This window comes from Stegodyphus dumicola, chromosome X1 (genome assembly GCF_044657685.1).
Source record: "Stegodyphus dumicola isolate Sdum_Otavi_A_Nest chromosome X1, ASM4465768v1".
Classification (NCBI taxonomy): domain Eukaryota; kingdom Metazoa; phylum Arthropoda; class Arachnida; order Araneae; family Eresidae; genus Stegodyphus; species Stegodyphus dumicola.
The window spans coordinates 37,567,145-37,592,817 of NC_140780.1; the positions used below are offsets into that span (position 1 = coordinate 37,567,145).

Sequence of the window (25,673 nt, forward strand, 5' to 3'; positions counted from 1 at the left end):
AATGCATTGTTTTTTATAACAAGTTTTATTTAAGTAAATCATATGGAGCATATTTTAAGTAAATGAAAAAATAAACAGAAGCAGAATCTTAGGTTTTACACACTCATAAGATTTAAAATGTTTCGTAATTCAGTACTTACTCCAGTTATAAAAACATAATTTACTTGCTTTCAATACTAATAAGGAATGATATTATTTGAATGCAATACTACTACTGACAGCCGACAGCCGCGTAACAAAAATAGTAAAACATAGAGATGATAGCTCAGCAGTTGACAAAAATAGCCGCAGTTAAGGATAACTGCCTTTGGGAATATTAATAAAATTGCATGAATGTATGTTTGTACACAGAGCTTAAACTGCGATAAAGCCGTCAGAAGCCCGGCTCTGGTACTTCTAGTTTTTGAGATAAATCATAATTCTAGCTGAGAGACAATCCCTGATCGATTCTAGCTAAGATCATAATTCTATCTGAAAGATTCATGAGACAGAGCTGTATGCCAGAAGGCAAGCTGTTTGCATCTCCCTCACTGCAGCACAAAAGACAACATGTTTAGCATAGTGCAGACAACATGCACCTTACACCAGAGTTCAGTAGAGCAGTGTGCCTTTTTGCAGATAAATCAAGATTCAGTCTGGACACTGATTCTTGGCATACTTGCACCTGGAGTAAGCCTGGAATACGATACCATCCCTCCCCTCATCGATGAAAAAGGATAATTATGGTGGTATAGGGGTTATGGTTTGGGGTAGCCAGTATGTTGGACGGACACACACCCCTGCATGTGTTTGTCAAAGGCTCTCTGACTGCTATGATGTATAGCGAGGATATCTTACAGCCCTGTGTTCGAATTTTCAAAGTCAGTTGGTCCTGGGTTCCTGTTAATGGAAGACAATGCTCATCCACATAGGGCTCAAGCTCATCGACAATTCCTTGGAAAGTGAGGTTATTCGCAGCTCCTCCTCCTATCCCAGTCAGCCAGATCTCCTGACCTTAAGCCTGTACAGTATTCTAAGACGATCTTGGGAGGGCAATTTCATCTCGCCCTCCCTCTCCGAAGCCCATCCCAATGTTGAAAACTGCCTTCCGGCAGGAGTGGGACTAATGTCACAGAGACTCATGAACTGCCAGTTTTGTCATGCTGCACAAACTGCCTGGCTGTGATAAGGGGACTATACCACATATTAAACTTATTTCCAGTTCGATAACACAACGTGAATTTTAGACATCCTTGCGCAATACTGGTAATCATGAGTACTTTGCGCACGAGTATATAATGGTGCATTTTAAATGAAGAGATAATTTGAACTATAATCTCTTCCCTGTGAAACATAAAAGAAAAAACACGAATGTGTGAATGGGAAAAGAAATAACAAGGAAAGCGGTAGGATTTCATCGAACTGTAACATTCTTGATGATATAATTAAAAGAGAATATAAACAGGAAAATAAAGGGGAAGATGAAATAGCAAGGGAAGCTCACATTTAACAGATGTGTTTGTGCAATTAATATAAAACTCCAGGGACAAAATATAACTTATTACAGTCCAGTTTGAAATTTCGGCATTTATTTTTTAAAAACTACTGCTTGTAAACGGGATTTGGAATGATGTGGATACTATGAATTACTAAAACTGGTCAAAATTTTAAAAGACGATAAGTAATGATTATACTCTACCTCTGTTTTTTTTTTTTTTTTTTTTTTTTTTTTTTTTTTTTTTATAATTAGTTACACATGCTGCATAAAGATATGCAAGGAAATGTTAACTGACCAACTTTAATTAGAAATACTGAAGTGGAAAATAAATCATTTTGTCCAATTTATAATAGTGGAGAAGATTTCATTGAAGAGAAATTGAAATTCGAAAATACTTACCCGAAATTGTTCTTACAAAAACTCTAGAGAGAAAAGATTTTAAAAATTTAATTATTGCTCTGCCTTGCCCTTTTTTATGATTAATTATAAAGAAATTACCGATATCATTCTTAATGTCCTATTTTGCAAGATGAAGTTTTAGTGATGAATGTTTGAAGATACTACATGTAAATTTTGTGACAAAATTTAAATTATTTATTAACTTTATAAGGTATTTCTCCCACTTTCCTAGGTGCCTTCGTGGTGTAGTGGTTCAGCATGCTGAACTGGTATTCCAGAGGTCCGTGGTTCGATTCCCGGCGAAGGTGGTTGCATATTTTTCATCTTTTCTGCTTCCAATTAACCTAATGACTCTACAACTTCATTGGTAATTTTCAGCAATGAGTTAATAAATGTTAAATAAAAAAAAGATTTTTATGCACATATGTTTAATTTATAAATAGCACAGTGATAGTATCAACTGGACAAATGCAGGATATAAGCACATAATAATATTTGAAATAAAACTATATACTCATTTGAAACAATCTCTTGAACCAAAGCTTCTTTAAAGAGACTTCTTCTTAGTTAATAATTTCATACCGAGTGCACACTGTCAGTGTGTTTTTATAAACATTAGCTCATTAATTTGTTCTTTTTTACATCTTTTCTTCAGAGAAAATGTTAAATATCTTTTGCACCATCTTAAAGATCAAATCAACATACTTGCATAGAACAATTTTGACTTCTATAAAGACGGATTCATCTTGAATTCGTCTTTATAGAAGTCTCCTAAAGTCTCATGAAATTAGATGATCCCTTTTAGTAAAACTCAAACCTCTACTATAGCAAAGTTGAAATATGGAAACATGCAACTTTTGCATCTAAACGCAAAAATATCTACTATATTTGCAGAAGAAAAAAAAGAGTGAATATTGAAGTATCTCAAACCTTTTACTTTTTGCAATAACACATTTTCATACTGTTTTGCTAAGAATTTATACACCATTTTATGTCAGACATTCGGTGCACCCCCCCCCAAATCAAGGAAATTTTTTAAATGACACTAATTTTTCAAATTTAAAATACTAATTAAATTTTTATTATAGTTTAATTCAATATTAAAATTTTTGAAGAAATAAAGAAAAAATGTTCATAGTTTTTTTTCCTCTGGGCAGAACATAAAATTTATAGATTCTAAAAGATTTTCCTTTCTTTCAGATTAAAAAAAAGGGATTTTTCAGAATAATCTGGAACAGAATTAATTACTATTAAAGAATTTTAAACATTATTACTCCAGAATAATACATTTTCCCCCTAATATAAATTATAATAGCAGGTTTAAAATAATGCAAAAAATAAAAATTAGAATTTCTCTCAAACATGTTTTTACAAAGTGTAAAATATAAATGGAAAAAAATAGCAAAAAATTATAATTTTTAAAAAATACAGCTTACTGTTTTGGAATCTTCAGCTATAAATGAATGACAATACTGAAGGCTGAAGTGTCCATTTGGTTCACGGGCCAGAAATGAAAACTGGCAGTGCTCAGGGTCACAAGTTGCAAATGATATTCGGCGAAGCGCATGTGCCATGAGAACACTCTAAAATAAAGTCCAATATATCCATAAATCTTCAGAAAGTTAATTTCATCTCATTAAACATATGCATACTTTTTAATAAAGTGACTAATACACAAATGTTGAACATCCTTACTTCATTAAAATATATTTACACTATTTATCATACACAATCTTTCTTGATTTAGTCAGAAGTGATTGTAACTTACAAAAATAAATTTTATCACAATTTAAATTTAACTTCAAGAAAACCTGAATTTTTTTAGAGGTAAACAGTCAATGAAATGAGTAAAAAATGCTATATTGTACTTCAGAAATATAACTTCACTCTCTGTCATATTAAAAATAATAATAGGAATTAACATAAAAATCCTGCATTTGACTAAACCAGCTTTTTGCCAGTTAGCTAACACAAAACGGCTGTGACTTAAATAGTTATCTAGTTATAAAACAGCAATTTCAAACATAAATTTATGTCATTTAAGTATTGATGGCTTTCAGTTACTTTGTATACACAATTAACACTCACCATAAAATGTCTTCTATAGTGAATATTTATCATTTAGTGTTAATAATAGATAAATAGTGAACATTTATCACTACTGTAAACATTTTGTTACCAGTATAAAATAAACTAAAGAAAATACACTTAACCCTTTTCCAGTTTTCATAAAAATGACATCAGGGGGTCATTATGAAAAGTTTCAACTGCATTACGTGGCACTATCCTACATACTGAAAACTCATGAAAGATATTCAAAAAGAGAATAACATAGGTTTTAGTTTCAACTCAAATTATAAGTTTTAAAACAATTTCAGTTTCTTTTAATTTATCCAAATTCGGACAAAAATATCAAATTATAATTATCGGCTTAATTCAGTTTGCCATGTCTCGTATTTGACTACAGATTCTTACACTTCTATGAAAAGTGAATGAAATGTCCAGCTCTTCTAACGTTATGAAAGGCATAAATAAATTTTTTCCAATTGGAACACAGTATTTCTGAACACTACTTACTTGAAATCTTATATTGAAAACTATACCATTAGATTTTTCAATATAACTTAATAAATTTTAATAGGCAAAATTCCTCTTATATTTGTTTACTTTATAGTATTAATTTAATATCATAATCCTTGGTTTAACTTATCAAACATACTTGCAAAGTTTCACTTATCATTTAGATATCATATATTATGCCACCAAAATAATATCTGCAGCATTAGCAGTATTTGAAGAGTTATAATACTGTTTAAAGAGCTTGTATTATATGAATCATATCATTCCTTTTTAGAAAATGAGGATTTTTCTGATCAAAACCAAAAAAGTTGGAAAGAAAATGGATAGCTTCATAAGCTATGAAATCCTATAATATATGAATTTTTGATAAAGCCACATAAATACATAAATAATTCAAAAAAGGAAAGGACTTACTTTTAAACAATACCTACAGCACAGACATGTAACAAGAAAAATAATAATATGGAAAAGAGGAATTTAATTTTAAAATATGAACAACTTCAAAAAAATTCATATATGCTCAGTTAGTATAAAAAATTAATTGCTCAATAATCCTATCTATTTATTTATCTTAAAAACTTATACTTGAACTAAATAGATAAGACAACTACTACAGCCATGAAGTTAATTCAATAAGCAGGGATTAAATTTAAATCAATAAAATAAAAATATGCAGTTTTGTTTAAGTTGATCTTTAATTTATAATACAATTTAAAAAAAATACTTCATAATATATATTACTGCTGATTCATTGATAAACATTGCTTACAAAAGAAAAGTAAAATTACATTTTCACATTAATGTCAATCATCATCCAGGAAAAGAATATTTTAAAGTTACTTTAAAACATAGGGAAAAGGATCATGAAAATTATTAAATGCCTTTTCTAAAGCACCTTGCAAAGCAAAAAGAACAATACTAAGCAAAACTGACTGAACACTGCAGTATAATAGTTTTCACCAAAATGCAAATACTTTTAGCCAGAAAGCATTACATAAAGAAAATTACTCTTTCATACATTTTAATTTACTTTGTTTAGAAATATACTTTCTAAACTAGATTCATAAAAATTTGCTTAAGTTTTTCTATAAAACTGATGTTTCAGTTTAATGTTATATTATAATTATAAAACTTTAGCACTGTAATTATATTTAACACAGAACATTAAAAATATTAGCCCATAAACAAAGTATTGCATAACATTAGCAGCTACTACCTGCAACCGACATCAATTCTATAATAAACAAAAATGAACTGACAACACAGTTCATTGACTAGCAATCTAACATAGATGCACTGAGAGAAAAATATTTCTGTAACATTCTGTGAATTACATTACTAAAATATTTCAGTTAATTATTTTTATATGAAATATTATTGTGTTACTGAAACTAAACATTTTAATTGATAGCAGCAACAATTTATATATATTTTGCTTAACCTTTGTTCTACTTTTCTGCATATTTGCTGAATATTCTGTCCGTAATTAATTAATGTGCAGAAGAAACAAACATAGTACGAATATGTATTTTTGATTTCACTGTTGAAAAATTCATAGACTTACAACAGGTTGCAATAATAAAATTATATACAACAAGTTAATCAGAAAAGACAAATTTAATTATAAATACAAAAAGGCCATAAGCAGAATCTCAACACTAATTCATTTATCAAACCAACTGTTGATCTTTCCTATTCAAAGGCCATCCTGCAGTATCTGCTCAAATTCCAAACTTAAAAAGAGGTTTTACAATATCTTGTGGAAAGGTGTATCAGACTTACTGGTCCATTCCATTTATCCATCAACTTGTATGGCACAATACTTTATTCATTAATTAGGATTCTTATGTTATTTTCAGCTTGTAACTCCTTGCCATCCTGTTATGACCCCATTGGTGAATATTACAATTTCTGTTTTATTAGCATAATTAAATTAAATTGTAATTTTTAATAAATTAAATTGCTTCTAGTACTACATCTATTAGTTTATAACTGGACAGACTAAAGCTTACAGTGAAGCTAATAACATTCTCTCTCTACATTCTTTTTAAATAAAGTTTCTTCCATCCTTAAGTATCCTAATTGCCCTTTACTATAATTGTTCCAGCATTTTCCTTTATATAAATTAGATGCTGTGATGACCTCATTGAAATTCTGTACAAAAACAAAATTACTCCTTAGATAATGCTATCATATCCACCATTGTAAGAGAATGTTATACAGAGCCCTAGCATTCTGTTAATTTCATTAGCTGTCTCATAGCGACAGTCACGTGTATAAGATGAATTTAAATAAATACAAATATAAACCTTCTGTATCATACATACAAGATTCCCTTTGCACTGAAATCTTACTATACTTTACTGGCTCAATTTTACTTTGCTTAACATTCCTGTTTAATAAAAATAAAATTACACCCCAAATCAAAGAGAAAATCTTACTAATGTATCCAACATTCTGTAATTTTTCATGAACTATCTCATAATGACTGTTGCATATATTCTATGCCTTAAAATAAACATATATACTAACCTTGCATATAAAAAAATTGCCTTTTTCTTGAAAGCATTTACCATATCTGATTGTCTCTATTTTAGTCTGCTTAAGTTCATGAAATATTTTTGTTTCTCTAACAACATTCTCTAATTTTCATGAGCAACTCCATGATCTGTTACCCATATAAAATGTAATAGATAAAAATAAATATTAATCCTGCATGTCACACATACAAAAATCCCCTTTCAAACGAAACCATTTACCATACCTGATTAGCTCAATTTTACTCAACTTGATGTGATGTTTTTGTTTCTTTACTTTCTGAAGCAGTCAGCTCATTGCCCAAAACTCTTAAATTATTCAAATACTTCCAATAATTTTATTACCATAAGCAAATTTACAGAATTTAACTTTGGAGACCCTAATTTAAATTAATAACATTACAGAAGAAAGAAAATGATATAATGAAAAAAAAACCCATTTCCTAAAGTATCTCTATAATAATATTCAAATCTCAGGAAGCTTTTAAGGTTTACTTTAGTTGTGCTAACAGTTTTATCTTAATTCCAAAGTGTCCTATAGCCTCTCAATTTCCATAAGTGTTTTCCTTCAAGAAATACAAGTTATATAAATAACAAAGAAGTTCTATGAAACTTAAAAACTGGTGCAAGTCATAGTGGGATAGTTATTTGAGTAGTACAGTTCTACTTATCCATAACCTTGGTTACCATTATATCTAAACACTGCTTGAACTATGACAGAGACTACTAGATTCAAACCACAGTGGATTAAATCATCTCTGTAACTACTGAATTTTTTCCAGTTATCTGGCTAAGACAAAAGTTTTGTAAGCAGAAAAGCCACCTCTAAGATTTTATTTACTGAGCAAGCTAAAACTGAACTTTAATTGTAAATAATTATCTAAATTTAAATTGCACTCAGCTATGTTACTGTTAAGTCATAGTTCTGTTTAATTTTATAATAAATTAATCTGAATACAAATTGCAATTAACAGCATTCAATCCGCTGATTGAAAATGAATTTTTTTTAGTGTTTTTACATCAATAATGAAAACTTGCTGGTTTCTGATTTCACTTGATCTTTTAAAAACTCAATATTAACAGTGTTGTGCCAACTGGCATACAAAGTTAAATGTTTCTTTTCCCATTCCCAATTATACCCAGTTTTTTTACAGAAATCATACTGACAGATTTGCTAACACTATATGCCAAAGTACTATCCACTTTTAAAAGCCAAGATCTGCAACAATTAAACTACAAACACAAAAGGTTACACTCTGAATCAATTATTAAATAAAAGGTCTCAATATAATTTCAAACCTTTTTTTCTCTAGTAAACGTTAAACCATTGTTCCTTTTATACACACAGAACAAAAACTGCTGTGAGTCTGTGTTCCAGTCCATTTTTTACTAAGTTCCAGGCAGTTTATGATTCCCACTTTCAAATAACAGGAAAATAACTAATAAACAGCAACTTCTAAAACATATTTGCATACAGATCATGAGGTTCACAATGTAAAGCCATAACTAGGCAGGTACAGAGCCACAGGGCCTAGGGTACTACAGGCCTCTTAAATTTCCTGATTATTATTATCATTTTTCTCTCTGTAAACTTTCCTAAAGTGAAATGACTAGATTTTTCCGACACCAAATAAGACTACACAATTTTGGAGAACTCTGCTAACTGCCCACATATTGCACTGAAACTTCTCAGACACAACTAACAAATCTTGGCTGTAGAAGAAAATGGATGCCTCAAAGAATATGACAATTGGTAATGTTTAGTGCTTAAAATTATGTGTGCTTCCAAGGATGCTAATTGCTTTTAGAGGTAGTATCATGAAAGGATTCATTAATTTATTATCAATATACATGGATTGTTGCTGCATTTGGTCCTAGATAACAAACATTAATTATTAATGTTATAAGTTTGAAAGCAATAACTGTTTCAAATAAATATGTTAAAATCAACAAGCAATTGTTCTGAAAATGGAAAGACAAAAAAAAAAAAAAAAAACCTTCCTACCTTTAGTTAAATATCAGCTTTATACTCGAATAAATTTTCAATTTTATAACTGTTTATGTCTTCCTAAATACAGTATTATTTATTTTAATGAATGTTTTAATGTTTTAAACGATTTTTTTTTTTTTTAATTTCAGCTTTTTAGTCTGCATATTTTTTCATTTTATAGTATTTTTTAAAAGTTAACCATTTAAAATCAGTGCAAATAATTTAATTTCTTTGTAAATTTTGACAAGTACTAAATGAAGTTGAAATAAAAAACTCAAACCGTAATTTCAAAAACCACTCTTTGTGAATATTCTATATATAATATGTACACTTAGAACATATAAATTATTGATTATCGAGTGCATTTCTAATCCCACAAATATATCTCCATGGAATGGCACTAAAATCATTTATGCTGATTATTTACAAAATCCAGGAATATTTATGGAATCTGGAATATATTCTCAAACGGGATATTGCAAAAAAATACAAGACAATCCAAAAGGTCTGGTCACTTTAACCACAAGCAAAAAATTAGTACAGGCCACATAAAAAGCTTATTTAAGCCCTGTTTTAGAAAATTAGCAAACTGAATAAATCAATCCCATTTTGGTTCAATGGCTCTTCCATGTATGGCACTGCTTGACATATTCCAGATAATACGTAAATAATATCCTAATACAAATTTTGGTTATAAAACATTCATTTGAAATCATTTTCCTTACAGAATCCAGCAAATCTAATTTGGTTTTGTATTTACTGCCATTTACAACTGCAAATGATTCTTATATAAAATGTCCATGAACTGAATCTGAAGGCCTTCTTTTGCTGTTTATATACATGTAATTCATTTTTAAATCTAACGGCAAAAAGACTGTGGTTCATCTTTATGTACTCCATGCTCCTCAGTAGAAAATTGATCTTTTAGTTTATAATAAAGCCATTTTCTTGTCACCTTCAAAAAAACCTGCCTCACAAGAATTAAATTACAAGCTAAAACTGTTTCACCACTTTTTCCCCCTTTCACAACAGCTCACTTCTTCTAGCTTTTCCTAAGTTCTCTACTTTTTTTTCATTTAAGGTTTTCTTAACTGCATTCTTCAAGTTTCATAGACATCATAGAAATTATCGCTTGGAAATCAGTCAGCATACAGTACATTTACAAAAATTTCAGTTTTAATGCAGCAGCAGCAAATTTAATGCTAAAAGAAAGGTAAAAGTGTGAAATGAAAAAAATCACAATATCCAGTTCAACTAAAAATGCATGTTGCCCAAAATATCAGTAGATAATTCATAAACTTACATCTGCTAAGTGCTAGAGCTAGTCAGAGAAAATGCAACTACATAACATAGGCATACATGTATTGCTACAAATTTAAATTTTCACATTCTTTGAATGCATACAGAGGCTGTTCACACATTTTTTAGACGATTTTGGTAAGCGGTAATAAAAAATCGTTTGCTGCAAAAGAAGTAATTGCAATTGTACTATGTTTTTAAAAGTCAAAATTATCATCTGTGGCTTGAAAGTTTTGTTTTTATTCAAAATGGCGAATTTAACTAAGCAGTGGTTCGAAGGCTACATTTACGCTCTTTCCGAAGAGAAATATGCATACTCTGTTATCCAAAAACGATGTGAGAGTCATGGTTTTGTGATATCTAAAGCGTCGAAAGGTAATATCATCAACAAGAAAGGAAAAAAACGCCAAATTGGAGCCTCAAGTCGGACAAAAATTCCAAACAAGTATCCAAGGAAAAAATGGACATCTTCGACTATTGCAAAGGTACGTTGTTTAATGTTAAAAGAAAATCCCCCTAGTCAAAGCACAGTTGCAAAATTATTAAAATGCTCGGTGTCCACTGTAAACAAAATGATAAAAGTTGATTTAAATCTTAAGAAAGTGAAAAAATGCAATGTGCATCGTCTTCTTCCAAAGCATATCACTCAACGCAGGACACGCTGCAGAATTCTATGAGAAACACTTATAACGAAAAATGGAAAACAATAGTCACAACAGATGAAGAATGGGTGTATTTAAATGATTGTAACAAAAAAAGAGCCATTTATTATCATAAAAGGGGAGGGGAAAAAAATGTAAGTACATGGTTCAAAGAATCGAAAGAAAGTTTTTCTAAGGGATTCATGATTGTTGATGGTTTTTCTTATAATGGCAAGTTAAAAATAAAGAGAGTGCAAAAAAATGTCAAGATTAACTCCAAATACTATCAGGAACATATTTTATCACTAATTTTTCTGAATGAAATACCATCGCTTTACTCACAGTGCCATCAATCTGTGAGACTCCATCAGGACAAAGCTAGCAGTCACACATCAAAATTCACTGTCAATTTCCTAAAAGAAATGGAACAAAAAAACTGGTATCAAGGCCATACCCTTCACTGATATCCCTACTAAATCTCCCGATGGATTTTTGTGCTTTCGGAATTTTAAAAAGTGCATTATCCAAATGTTGTCCCAAAACCCTAACAGGACTCTGGAAAGCTGTTTGGGAGGAATGGAATAGAATACCTCTTCTGCCACTTCAAAAGGCATTATTTTCCTGGAAATTGCAGTGTTGAAAGATAGTTCAGAATAAGGGATATCAAATAGAACATTTAAAACACAAGAATTTTATGTAATTTAGTTTTGTGAATACAATATACATCGTCTAAAAAATGTGTGAACAGCCTCTTTACAACTAAGAAATTTACTTAAAAGAAGAAAATAATTACTTTTCCATCCAAACTGCACACTTTAATTCCAGTAAGTGAGACAACAAGCAAAACACTCTTCTTTCTGCCAATATCCTACAAGAAAAATATATATATATTTAAAACTTATTTAGCTGTATAACTTTCATTAAAGTACTATAAACTCCTAACATACCTTCCTGTAAATACAGTTACTATAAATGATTTTTAAGAAAGCACTAGGGCCCACCAGCGGCCGAGCGGTAAAGTCGCTGAACACTGGTAGTTTGGTTCGAGGTCAAATCCCGCGAACGGGCTGGCTGCATGGGTGTTTTCGTGGTTTTCCCCATATGTAATGTGTATATGAAACAGTTTCCCTTAGAAAGTCTTCCATGAAGGCATCCCTCCCCTTAGGCAGATAGCCCTCGAGGCTTTGCCGTAATTAAATAATCTAACCTAACCTAAGAAAGCACTAGATATAATGGTACTTTCTGATCCACACTGGATTTCAACATAAGGTAAAACTGCTGTGTTTTGGGCATATTTTCAAGAACACACACAACAATGAACTACTCATGCATGCACATACCACACACAAGTGTAAGTGCATATGGATTTATATGCTTTATATTTAACTGTCATTCTGCTGACTATTATCAATTAGCCACAAAATTTTCTTCTCCTAAAATTTGTTTCCTATAAAATGCATCTTTTTATTAAGATGTATAAACAGAACAATAACAATGAGCCATCAAGTTAATAAAATGAATATTTTCCACCAATTCACAAAATCATCAAGGAGTTGGCAATTTTTTTGTGGGAGCGCAGACAATCAGAAAGTACACTTATGATCCAAAATCTAGTAATCATAAAATTATTCAGCAGTTACTAAATAATTTATAATAATTTTAAACAATGCAAAAGTCAGAAGCAAAATAAATTGGAAGTTCATGTAATAATGTAATATTTTAATCATCTGATTGGGGAATTAGTTAAAAACTTGTCATCTGAGTAATTTATAAGTTATCAATATAAAATGGCATTTAATATGCAAAATAAGTAATTTCTGATTAGTGATCTTCACATTTTATCAGTATCATATCAAGGCTAGAATTTCGCTTCAAAAAGCTATTGATTTTTTTCCACTCTGATTGCTTTATGTGCATGCAATTCAGTTGTGTCTCTACATATATAACTGTAAGTGTACACCTAATTCTATTTTTACACGATAGCTACATTTCTGAAGAATATGGGTTAAAAAAAACATGTAAAAAATGACATTCTATCTATGAAAGAAAATGGGATTCATTTCAGATCTAAATAATCAACAAAAATAATTTTAAAAGAAACCACCTGAAAATATTTTTTTAAGCTTGTTTTAACAAAATATACATGCAACAATATGTAATGAAAATGCATTACAGTAAATTTACATTTGAAATGGACAAAATTTTTCATGAACAAAAAAATAAAAAACTGCATTGTGCATAACAAGATTTCACTCATTTACACTTTCTGGCAATAAACTGTGCATATGTTTGCATATAACTGGAATATCACTGCTATCACTAGAAATGTTATGGACATCCTTTTCTTTCTCTGTTGATGAAATTCCTTTTGTGCTCTCTTGATCAAAGTCAGCCCAAGGTCTCCTATTGTATTATGTTTCACTGGCTTTAGGAACGAATTCAATTATTAATCATTATGTTCATGTTTTGGTTAGGCCATTATATAATTCTCTGTATGAGGTTTTCAGCAACTTTATTTTATGCAAAAACTTCATAGCACATTCCATATTATGGGCATGTTCAACAAAATGATATTCCTGACCAATCGCAGACTTTCTTTTATTAAATGTGCATTTAGAACTGGATCATTTTCTTCATTAGCACTACTTTCTTTGGGATTAGAAGCCTCAAGGACAAACTGTAATATTTCTAGGGCTTTGTCAATTAACAATTCAATATCTTCAAGCGATAGGTCATTGAACCTTTCTCTACCAACTGTTTGTATCAATGTAATGATGCTGAGACATTCAATTGTATCCAGGATCATGGAATCTTTGCTTTTTACACACTGTAGTCAAACACTTTACAACATCATTTCAAAGTTGTTGGTCTTATTTCACTCAATGCTAATCTAACTTTACTGATAAAATCCATAACTCAGAAATTCTTTCAGATCTATATGACTGACAGTGTTCCGTCATTCAATTTGTCTAAAACATGCTGGAACATTTGTTTTACATAGTATACTTCAAGTGTAACAATTATACCTTCATCTAGCAGTTGTAACAAAGATGCAGAATTACAAACAGAAATAAAATTTCAACGTTTGAGTGTTTTAAGACAGGATGGATAAGTGCATTGTCAAGAAACATAAGAAATTTAAATTTGAGACCATTCACATCCATATAAGAAGGTCTGACTTTTGGGACGAAACATTCATTGAACCATTCAGTACAGATAGCAGTGGTCACCAAGGTCTGCTTGTTTGCCATCCAGTGAATAGACAGTTTATTGATATCTACACTTTTCATTGTATTTGTGTTTAAAGCACAACTTCCCAGCAGTGGTTTCAAGAAATGATCTTCTGGAGCATTGCAGCAGGGTAATTAAGTCACACCATCCACAGTTACTTTACCAAAAGTTGTTTCCTGCATTTTGGCTACATATGTTTTGTTCAGCATTTGTTTCCAGAAGAGACCACATTCATCTGCATTCTGCACTTAATCAGGAGTATATCCTCCATCTTCAAAATACCGAAAAATATTTCCTTTATTATTAATAAAATACAATATGAAAAATTTGTAAATTTATATGTGCACAAATTTCACACTAAAGATTTTTTTCACATTGGAAATATTTTTACAAATTGTTGGATTCAAACTTGACTTCTAAATACACACACCTTAGAAACAAATAAAGAAACTAATACATTTAGTCACGTGACTTACTACTCACCATGAGGAGACATTTCATTCTCCTCCACTTAGCTGTTGTACTGTAATGGTTCAAAACAAATTTGTTTTTTGTAGAATTTCAGCAAAAGTAAATTCTTAGAAATTGGATTGGCTTACTGATGTTAAATAAAAATGGTATGCTTAAGAAGAGAATGCAGCATTTATTGTGAAATTTATGTTACATTGAACTCTCGTAAAAATAGAATTAGGTGTATATTGTTTACAATAATTATTCATTTAATAATTATTAAAGATATTAGTGAAATAAAAACACATGTTTTCTGCCTTTATTCTAAAATTTCTACTTTTATGTCTTCTTTGTTCATTTTAATTCTAAAAACTTTTCCTTCTTTAGTTATATCTTCTTTTCTGGCAGAAAACCGAGTCCCATCATCCTTTCTTTCTATATTTTTTTTTTTCCTATAATACTAGCTTATATTAAAACATGACTTTTGAGTACAGAAGTCTAATTAGCTGTTTTTCAGCACAAGCTATATAAAAATAATAATGTGGAAGAGGAAAAAATTACATTAAAAATATAATCATAAAGGTATAATTTTTTAGATTAATAGTAATATGAATACCAACATCCCAAAAGTCTTCTAGAAAATAACCTGACAATTCTGCACATAAAAAGCAAGGATTTTATTTTTCACTTAAAAAAGATATACTAAACACAAGACTTTTTTGCTTAACACTTCTGCATATTATGCTAAAATTACTTACTCTCATTTGTTTTAGTTGAGCTCTGACAAATTCGGTTCTTGTATTATGATCATTGCCAGAAACAGGAAAACTTCCAACATACTAAAGGCAAAAAAATAATTAACACTTAAGATTAATAAACAATACAAAATGAATTTTAGATAGCACAGTATATAAGATGAGATAAAAATCATTATAAATACTGAAATCACAAAATGAATTTTAAGGATCTGAAGTTTCATCATTTATATCAACAATTTCACACCTTTAGTTTAAAATACTCTTCCTTCCTGTTCCAAACCCTCACTCATTTCAGGGAAAGAAAGAGAAATTTAAATTGCAAACAGCTAATTACACAAACATGTATGCTGTATAAGCTACAAACTGCAGTTATAAATAAAATACTGAACAAAATTCATTAAGTACTGGATGAGATATTATTTGGTTTGATCTATGTCTTTAGTTTTTATAAAGCTCTGAGAAGAATTTTCTGATTATATATTTTGTGGCTTTATCTATGTAATTAATAATTTCATAATGTAGGCTAGAACAACTAATTAAATTTCACATTAACAGCAAGTCAGGTCCCTTAAAATGACAGATTTATTGTATTTCTACATATAATAAAATATACTTGCACATATTGCTATCAGAATGTCAGACTTACCTACCTTTTCCCCTAAATTACTTAACTTAAAGAAGGCACAAATAAATCTCTGATTATATTTTAAATCATACTTATTTGTGCACAATAACCACCAATCAGTACACAAATTCTACAGATCTATGGTTCATGATTTATGTTTCACAGTTTAGTGAGATGAAATGAGCAGAGGGATAACAGACCTCTATAAAAGAGGATTATAAGTAAGAAGAAAGCACAGAAAAAATTTATAACATATTATAAAGGGGCAGAAAGTCAGATGCAAGTGACAAAGGCAGTCAATTTTAAAATACTTTACGACAAAGTTAACCAAATTAAAGCACAACATTGACTTTTATTTGCTTTGAAGTCTCTACTTTTTTCAAATCTTTATAAATAAGATAATTACAAGAAAGAAAAATCACAATCTTGAAAAATTAGTTCTTACTCCTCAGAGTTAAAACAGAATATTAGTTTACTGGCTGAACAGATTATATTCATTTTAATAACCTTTTTCAGATATGTAAAATGCTAATAAAATACGAATATCCTTTAACATTAACTACCTCTGATTTGAGAGGTGAAATTCTTCTTGTCATAGCAATATTAAATATTTTTATTAGCATTTAGAAACATTCTAACAACTTGCTAGAAAATTACTATAAATTTCATATATTAAAATACATAATGCATAAATTTCTAAATATGTCTAGTTTTGTTTTGCTCTTCTTTACAATGCCAGTAATTACTGTTAGCATTGCATGATTTATATTAACTGAATGATTTATTACACATGAAAAGCATTTAAATTACTCATAGTTTAAAAGAAGCTAGTACACAAAAAAATATCATTCTTCTATATAATATATCAATATTCAGGATAACTACTCAATATTTTCCATGATATGCCAAAAGCAGTTTCCAAACTAATAGATCTACTATTGAATTATATCCATGAAAATTATTCACAGCATTTTAAGCTCTATACCAAAATAGACAGCCCAGGAATTTAATACACCAGTTATACACTGAATTCACAGCAAAATACGTAAAAAAGGGCATTGACATATATGTAATATTAAATAATTATACAAAATTTTTCAAATATGTGAAACATGATATTAAATGAAATAAGTGGAAAATATTAATGATTTAAACTGGTTAAATGGTTAAGGCTGAGCGCAATTACATAAAGCTCTCAAGAAAAAAGCCTTATTACTGGCCACGATCTCATATTTTAGGCGTGTGAAAAATTATTGGTAATTTCTTATAGTCCTATTTTTCTTTCATGAAATTATGATGTAAAACTTCACTATATTTGTGATGTATTTATGAAAATTATCAGTAGGTATATTATAAATTATATCAAGAAAATATATTATCAAAAATCCTATTGAAATAGGGCTCTTTTTCATTATAAGACAATGAGGAGGAAAACAAATTTCTGATTACTTTTAGAATGGCTTAGGCAACAATTCGTGTATAAAGAAATCAAATGAAATATTACTAGTTACGCTCGGCCAAATATCTTTCTATAGAAAATTGTTTGGTATGCACTGTCTGCAGAGAAAAGGATCAAAAAATTACTATGAAGTACGAATATTACTTTTAATTGTGAAAAACATCGCCCTGTATGCAATGCACATTTATAATCCGAAAGATAAATCTGAAATCTTCCCTCGAAGTTTGGCAACAATCTTAGAATTGGAAACTAGACAGGGAAAAAAATTAAGTCTTTCTATAGGATGAAAGACAACAGCTGCAAGAGCTGCTGATTTACCAGGCTATGCAGATGATTAAAGCTGCAGAAGCATAATATAACATAGCATGGAAACTGGGAAGACTAGATTGCTGATGTTTCTATCAGAACTATACAACTTTCATTTCTGTTAAAGCCATTATCTCATAGTAGACATTTTACATCCCAGATATAAAATATTATTTTATATATAAATACCACATTTGCTCTCAGATGTGCAAAATGTGGATTTTACATTTTGTTAATGAAGAATAAATATCAACACTTCTCATATTAGCTTTCAAGAATCAACAAAATTTTGCAGTTATATTAAGCTTTACAAAATTAACAAAAACTGAAATATATCAGAAAATCTCCATGAGATTTAAATCAGACTGCTTGGCAATATAACATTCTTTAGTAACAGTTTGCTTTCTCTTTAAATATATATACATATATAATTTAATACTGTGAAATTAGAATCATATTTCATCTTAGTTCTTGAGATGACTGACAAGCCTTTAAAAAAAGTGCATTAAGTGGCTTGCAAATATTTTTCTCACAATCAAGATGTGTAATAGAAGGAATTAGAATTACTTTAAATTAAAGTAAATTAAAATAAATATGCACATATTTAAAAAAAAATAATCAGTTACTTACATCACAAAGCACATATTATGAATTACATCAATTACAGACATTATTTAAAAAAGAAAAAAAAAGATAAAAATTAGTAAAAAGTGTGTATATTGCTTTTAAATTTCTTCATGAGTTACGCAATTATAAGATTTTTAACTTGAACAGAATAATTACAAATTTTATAGCACACTGAACAATATCACCTCTGAAAACTGGCAGTTTGGTAGGCCACATGGATGAGAAAGTAAAACTTCATCCCTTGTGGTGCAAAGCAATGTGAATAACAAATGTCCTGATAGTATAATGTCATGTAACATACTCACAAAAACAGAAAAGTTAAGCTACAGAAGTTTCTAACCTGAAAACTTTTATTTGGCTAATTAGCACCTGATGTCACCATTTTGTTAATCTGACATTTCACGTTATGGCTGAATAATATCTGGTTAGAACAAAAGTTTTCCACCAAAAAACATTCTTAATAAAGTTAGGGAAAACAACATGAAAACAGTATCTTTAGTGTGGGTAGTAATCACCACCCAAATCTATGTTTTTCTGCCAATGTTTCGGTAGTTTTTCAAAGCCTTCAGCAAACTTGGTAGTTAAGATTCCAAAAACAGATCAACCTCATTTTGAACGTGATGTGCAAAATGGAAGATAGCACCAGCAAGATGTAGTTGCAGGTGTGAAAAAAGGAAGAAATCCGAACGAGCGATGTCGAAGCTATGTAGTGCATGTGGCAAAAGATCCCTTTTGAGTCCACACAGAGTCCAGCGAGTGAATGCAGACATATGTGGTCTTGCATTATCTTGATGGAACATTACCCTTTTGCAATGGAACTCAGTTTGATGATTTTCCGTGACAGCATTGTCAACATGGACTAGCATCTTGCTGTACACCTTATTGTTGAGGTTTTACATTTTTACAGATACTCTTTGCATACAATACCACAGCAATTCCACTAGATGCAAAGCATGATCTTTTTGTTAATCAAATTGCACTTTGTGACACTGCCAGTGGGTTAACCCTCTTTTGCTAAAGTAAATCCACTTTTCATCTCACAAGTGACAATCCAGTCCCGAATTTGGTCCTTGCATTGATATGAACAGATTAGTGCAGGCTCAAACATGCTTGTCCTTATCTGCTTGAGTCACCTAGCAATTGAACTTGTACATCAAGTTTACACAATGCACAGTGCGACTAATGGACATGGCACTAGTGTCTAACTCCTTAGCAAGCTCTCGAGTGGTTGCATATTGATTTTCTTCCACACGTTCCCGCAGGTGGACCTCATCAAGGTCAGTAGGCTGGCCAGAGTGCTCTGCTTTTTGAATGTCACAGTCGTTGCTTTTGAACTTTTGGTACCAAACTTCACAGTGTCATATGATACAACATTAGTACCTAAAGCTCTGCACATGATATTCTGTAGCTGACATTTTTCAAAAGAAATGGAAGTAAATGATGGTTCTAATCTGCTTCCACTTCAGACACCTTGTACTTAATGATAACAATATTTTTTTAATAAATTTTACAACACAGTGTTCTGAAGTAAATCTCTTTCTTTCAAATGCCAAAAATCATTTGACAAAATATGATTAAACATGCCAACACAAACTGTTTGTGCAGACGATATCTGCGGTGGTGGGAAACTTTCATTAAAACCCAATAAAAACTTTTTTTTTAATTTCATTACTGAAATCTAACATGCAGACATCTTTAAATACAGTCAATAATTAAGAGTTCGATTACTATGCTTAAATTTACTAAATGGATTACATGTTTCATACTCTACGTGACCAGTATTCCCACCAATAGCCAAGCAGTAAAATAGCTCACACCAGTAGTTTGGTTCGGGTTTCGAATTCCCCAAAATGGACTGTCTGCATGAGCCTTTTTGTGGTTTTCTCCCATCTGCAATATGGAAACAAGCCAGTTTGCCTTAAAAGACCTAATGAGGCATCTCTCCCTTTGGCAGATACCAATGTGTGCAGTATCATAATCACATAATAGGTGACCAGTACAGATACAAGTTGAAGCAAGGCTGGTACCTGTGCATTCCCATAGCTATATCTTAATTACCTTTCGGCCTTAGTAACTGTTCAGTTTACATTCCAATTTTGAGGTAGAACTCCTGGGGGCATTCCATGGGTCTCCCAGCCCTCTTTCCCTATTCTCAACCTCTCAAGAAGACTTTCAGCTCGCCATGACTAACCATGCTACACAGACACTATATGCTTACAAACATCTATACCCTCTCCAGGACTTGAACCTAGGCCCATCGATTCAGCAGTCAGCATCACTAATCACTATATTGCTTGGCAGGTGGACAACATAAGTTGAAAAAACATATAAACTAAATGCATAACTCAAAATGAAATGCAGTACAAAGTCTTTAATCTGGACGTCCATAATCCAGAATGATCTATAATCCGGACCTCAAAGCTACAAACTTTCTGCACATGTGCAGTGTTTATGCATGTGCATATGCGTTTATGCACGCACATAATACCTTTACGCATGCACATAATACATTTACGCATGCACGTTTAATGTATAACAGATGGTATAAACTAGGCTAAAATTATCTAATTATCTATTTCAGTTAATGTTGCAGATTGTGTTGTTTCTTGATCTTCTAATTGGATCCGGCTTATTATTTTTTGCAGACTGTTAGAGCAATTTTATAAAAAGTAAGCTAGAACTTTATATTATGTCAAAAAGAGTTTCCGATTCTGGAGCTGCCAAAGGATCTACAAAGCGAAAGCATGTTTCGATGTCCATCAAACAAACAGTGGAATTGCTGCAAAAAATGGATAAATGCATGCAGAAAGTGACAGAGAGGTTAGTGAAAACGAAAAAAAATTTCGATTGACAAGTTAGTCGGTATTCTCGGCACAGCAATTACAGGACTTGAACAGCGAAACTTTGTAACTGAACAAGAAATTATGTCTGTTTATAGAATTAAAGAGAAAGTTTTAGCACATAAAACAAAACAACTTAAACAACTTACATTGAAAGAAATGTTTAATAAAGTAAACAAATAAATATTAAGCTTTTTTTTTTTTTTTTTTTTTTAAATTTTGATATCCTTTAGATCATGATTGCTCTTTATTTCATAAATTATGGTTTCGTACTTTTAATTTTATAATTTCTACATGTCATCTTACCAGATTTAAATTGATGATCCATAATCCGGAAAAACCCCTAATCCAGAATCGCCAAAGTCTCGACGAGTCCGGATTAAAGACTTTGTACTGTATACTTTTATTTAGTTGTCGCTTGTGATAACAGCTTAGCAGGTACATTATAAATGTTAGTTAAATAACCATACACAACAGATCACAAATAAAAGTAATCATTGCAACATAAAATGCTGAGATTCTTCAGTTCAATATCAATTCACATTCTTAAATATATAAGTACAAAGAATATTTAAAAGAGACAAAACTACAACATATAATATCATCTCTAAATATGGTTGAAAATGTAAATTATGATTGATGACAAGATTTCTACCTGAGGGAAAGGACACCCTCAAGGACACTCTATGGTTAATTGGCTCATATTTACATTACACATAGAACAACTATGATAATATCCACACAGTTAGTCAGTGTGGTCCATATGGAAAAAAATTCCGAAAAAAACCACAGATAATCACTAACCATTAAGCACTAATCATGTTTAACAGAATTTCTCAGTGTGTATGACTTTAAACAGGTATAAAGTCAAACTGTAACAAAAGGTTCAAAGTAAAGCTCAGATATGGTGTAGTCGAAATCTCATAACAGCAAGAAAAATTTTCTAAAAGCTTCATAAACAGAAGCACTTCCTTGTTTATATTACTTAAATATTAATAAATAATTTAAGTATGCATATTAATTAGACATTATAAAGATTAAATTCATACATAACTTTACAGTATACTTAAATATTATCTATTTCTGTGCATTTTTACTAAAATACCACTTGAATCAAAAATTTTTTGAAAGGAATAAAACTTTAAACTCAGAGTGAGAAATAAGAAATGGGTCAAGAGAGATAGAAGCCACTGATTATCTTAATGAAAGGTAGAATTTTTTTAAGACAGACTGGCATGACAATCCCTACCAATCTCAAGACAGTACAACAGATGAACTCTGGGACAAAACATATATATTGTAATGGTACTTACGTATTAACGCAACCAGGCCAAAATTCGCATAAATTGCCAAATTTGGCGACCCTACTTACGGCAACCCTACGTGTTATACGTAGTTTTGTAAAAATAATTCTGCAACTTATTAAACCTTTCCGGTTTCGAATTTGAATAAGTTGCAGAATTATTTTTTCGGCGGAAATCTTTTGGCTATTGCTTTTAGCACTGATTGAAAACCGTATCTGCCATAACCATGTACACGTCGACTTATTTTTACTTAAAAAAAATCCCAGAATTGCACAAAAATGGCATTGTGCACACTCTTGACTTTATCCATGTACACTACTATTTTCTCATAAATTACAAAAATTTGCACGAAAATTTTGTGAATCTCCACATGCTCTTTTTACAAAACTACGTATAACACGTAGGGTTGCCGTAAGTAGGGTTCAACTTATTCAAATTCGAAACCGGAAGGGTTTAATTGCTATTTTATATTTTAAAACAAAATAATATAAAAAACTGTATTAAAAATTATCTGTAATTAATAAATGTACATTTTCTTTCTATTCATACTTTTTACTCAAAGTTACAAATAGCGCCAACCTGGTTGCGATAATACGTAAGTACCATTGTAATATCCCAAACTGCCATCCACAGTCTGTTTGCCTCTGTGCTCACTCATATGACAGCTGCTTTTGTTTCCAGAGACAGATACTCAAGAAAATAATTTCAGCACCTTAAGAAGGTTTCACTACATATATAGAAAGATAAATATTAGAGAGGATTAATATTAAAACATTCAAATATAAAAGAAGAGGTAACGTAGCTTTCTGGATTATGAATCTTTCCAGCAAAAATTAATTTCTGTTAGAAGATTACAAACATCCAGAACAAAACTTCAGTACTTTTAAATAAGTGATGTTTAGAGCCATATAATAGATTTAGCATTAAGAAAATGAAATCTTATAGTTCGTATTATTATCCTGTTGAATATACACTGAATTTAAAAAACATTCCACTACAAGTCACATTAAAATACCCAAGTTTTTAACAGTCTATTCAAATTATGATAGCATCAAACAATATGTATATCCTCCAACTTATGCCACTTCATTTGCATAAAAGACCTACTTTATTAGCTTTTCAGTTTATGAAAGAACTCTGAAGAAAGTATTTATATTTATGAAGAAAGGGGGAAAAGGGAAAAAACATAATTCATTATTTGTTTTATGCAATATTTGAAGAAAAGTATTACTTTCCTTCAAACAGCAACTACGGAAGACCACAATGATTTAAAGCAGTTCTTCAGGATGTTCTAATTTTTGATGAATAGCAGTACTTTTAAATTGTTAAATAAGTATTGTTAAATTAACTAGCCAAGCAGGTTGCCAAATTTCAAGCCTTTTACATTGGCCAGAATAAGCAAAAAACCTTGACATATAAAGTAGGAAAAGAATGCAGAGAAACTGTAAAAACCCAATGGCTAAATGTGATAATAATCTCTTTCTCACAGTATAGTCTTGTGAAGCTTCTACTACTGACCTCAGAAGAGTCTCCAGAGACATACCATCCTCACTGCCATTACCTATACATCTTCCACTGAACTCCCTGTCTTGGGAAGGGAAAACTAAATTATATATAGTATTTCCGATCATTTCGCACTATACTTATCACACCAATCTAGATCATTTAGGTTTCATACTTCACTACTGATATCATTCATCAGTTAATTTTAAAGGCCTAGAAATACTTTTAAAAAAATTCCCATATGAATTTATTTTTGACAAAAATTTCAGTGAGAAAAATTTTTCTGCAATTTCGTGAAAACATGTTCTATTGCTTCATACAGCAAAAAGATCATTTGTAGGCAGTTTTATTTTGGTGTATTTTAATTTATAAAAGGTCATACATAAATGCTTTAATTTCTAAGGTCAGATAACTCTCAGTTACATCAGAACTCTTACATTCAGCACATCAAGTAACGAGAAACCTATCAACAGTCTCCAAATTCTAACTAACAAAAGCTTAGTCAAATTTTATATTACACTTTTTTGTCATATAGTAAGAAAAATTATATGACAAGCCTACGACCAAAAAACTTTATATTATCTCATGTTCAAAACAATAAATGTGATTAACTTAAGCACCATAAAACAGCCCACCTAGATATATACTTATCATAAATCATTATTTATATTCTGAGTATTAAGCTTTCAAAAATAGTTTCTACTAAGGTGAGGTTTTTAGATAAATACTCCCTTGAATATTAGCATGAAAATTACAAATATGATGCTAAGGTGGTTAACAAAAAATATCAAACTGCCTTGCAACACAAATCATAGCCAACTACATAACCAACAACTTGAAACTCCCCCTTTAAATATTAAGAAAGTATTAAGAGTACTCACGCCATACAAAAAATAATATACTGCTACTCACCTCACACTTTTTAATAGCAGATTCATAATTCATATTAGAATGAGGTTCAATTTTTAAAACTCGACTGAAACATGATCCATCTGGAAGATCTTCCTTAAAATTATAATTTCTATCGATTTGTTTATTACTACAGACCGATTCCTGGCCGTGTGTATGAAATTTTCCAAAAAGTTTGGATGCGAAACTGTTTTCACTCATTCTGAAACTTAAGTTCAAGTAGATTGCTCTAAATGATTTAAGTTATTTCTAAGTTTTGTCTTTTCGCCTATGCATAATTAATTATGCATTAATGTGTGATTTATACAGAATTCGCTCGATTCATTACAAAGCTACCGGCATCTACAAGAGTTTATTTAGTTTGTCAGCTTCTACGATCGCTTTCAAATCACAGTAAACTCAAAAACATGCTGACCATTGCTGACATCAACAAAAACACATGCTTAAGTTTAACTGTGTTGCCAGGAGCTTACTTTTCCCTATTCTGCCATAAATAATCCCTCATAATTTCAGTTTAGCTGGAAAATTCCCTACTCTAAAAGCTAGGAAAATGAAACCATTTCCTAGCTTTTAGAGTTTCAGTTTAGCTGGAAAATTCCCTACTCTAAAAGCTAGGAAAATGAAACCATGATTCTCTTAGTATTTACTTTTCCAAAAAGTTTTTTAAATGTGTTACTTGAAACACATGACAAAGTGAATTTCAAATGTGCATCAGAATTTATTTAATTAAAAATAAAC

General features: G+C 30.6%; 1 protein-coding gene across 1 annotated transcript in view; it reads right to left on the minus strand.

Moving 5' to 3' along the window:
* The window catches only part of LOC118182316 (uncharacterized), a 224,627-nt gene extending 199,277 nt beyond the window's left edge, over positions 1-25,350 (minus strand). The window contains exons 1-4 of the mRNA XM_035351660.2: positions 24,939-25,350; positions 15,363-15,443; positions 11,717-11,791; positions 3,313-3,459 (exon numbers count right to left, since the gene is read on the minus strand). Coding sequence (XP_035207551.1) covers positions 3,313-3,459; positions 11,717-11,791; positions 15,363-15,443; positions 24,939-25,136 — 501 coding nt within the window. The 5' untranslated portion in view covers positions 25,137-25,350. The remainder of the gene's footprint in view (positions 1-3,312; positions 3,460-11,716; positions 11,792-15,362; positions 15,444-24,938) is intronic.
* Between the last annotated feature and the right edge of the window lie 323 nt (positions 25,351-25,673).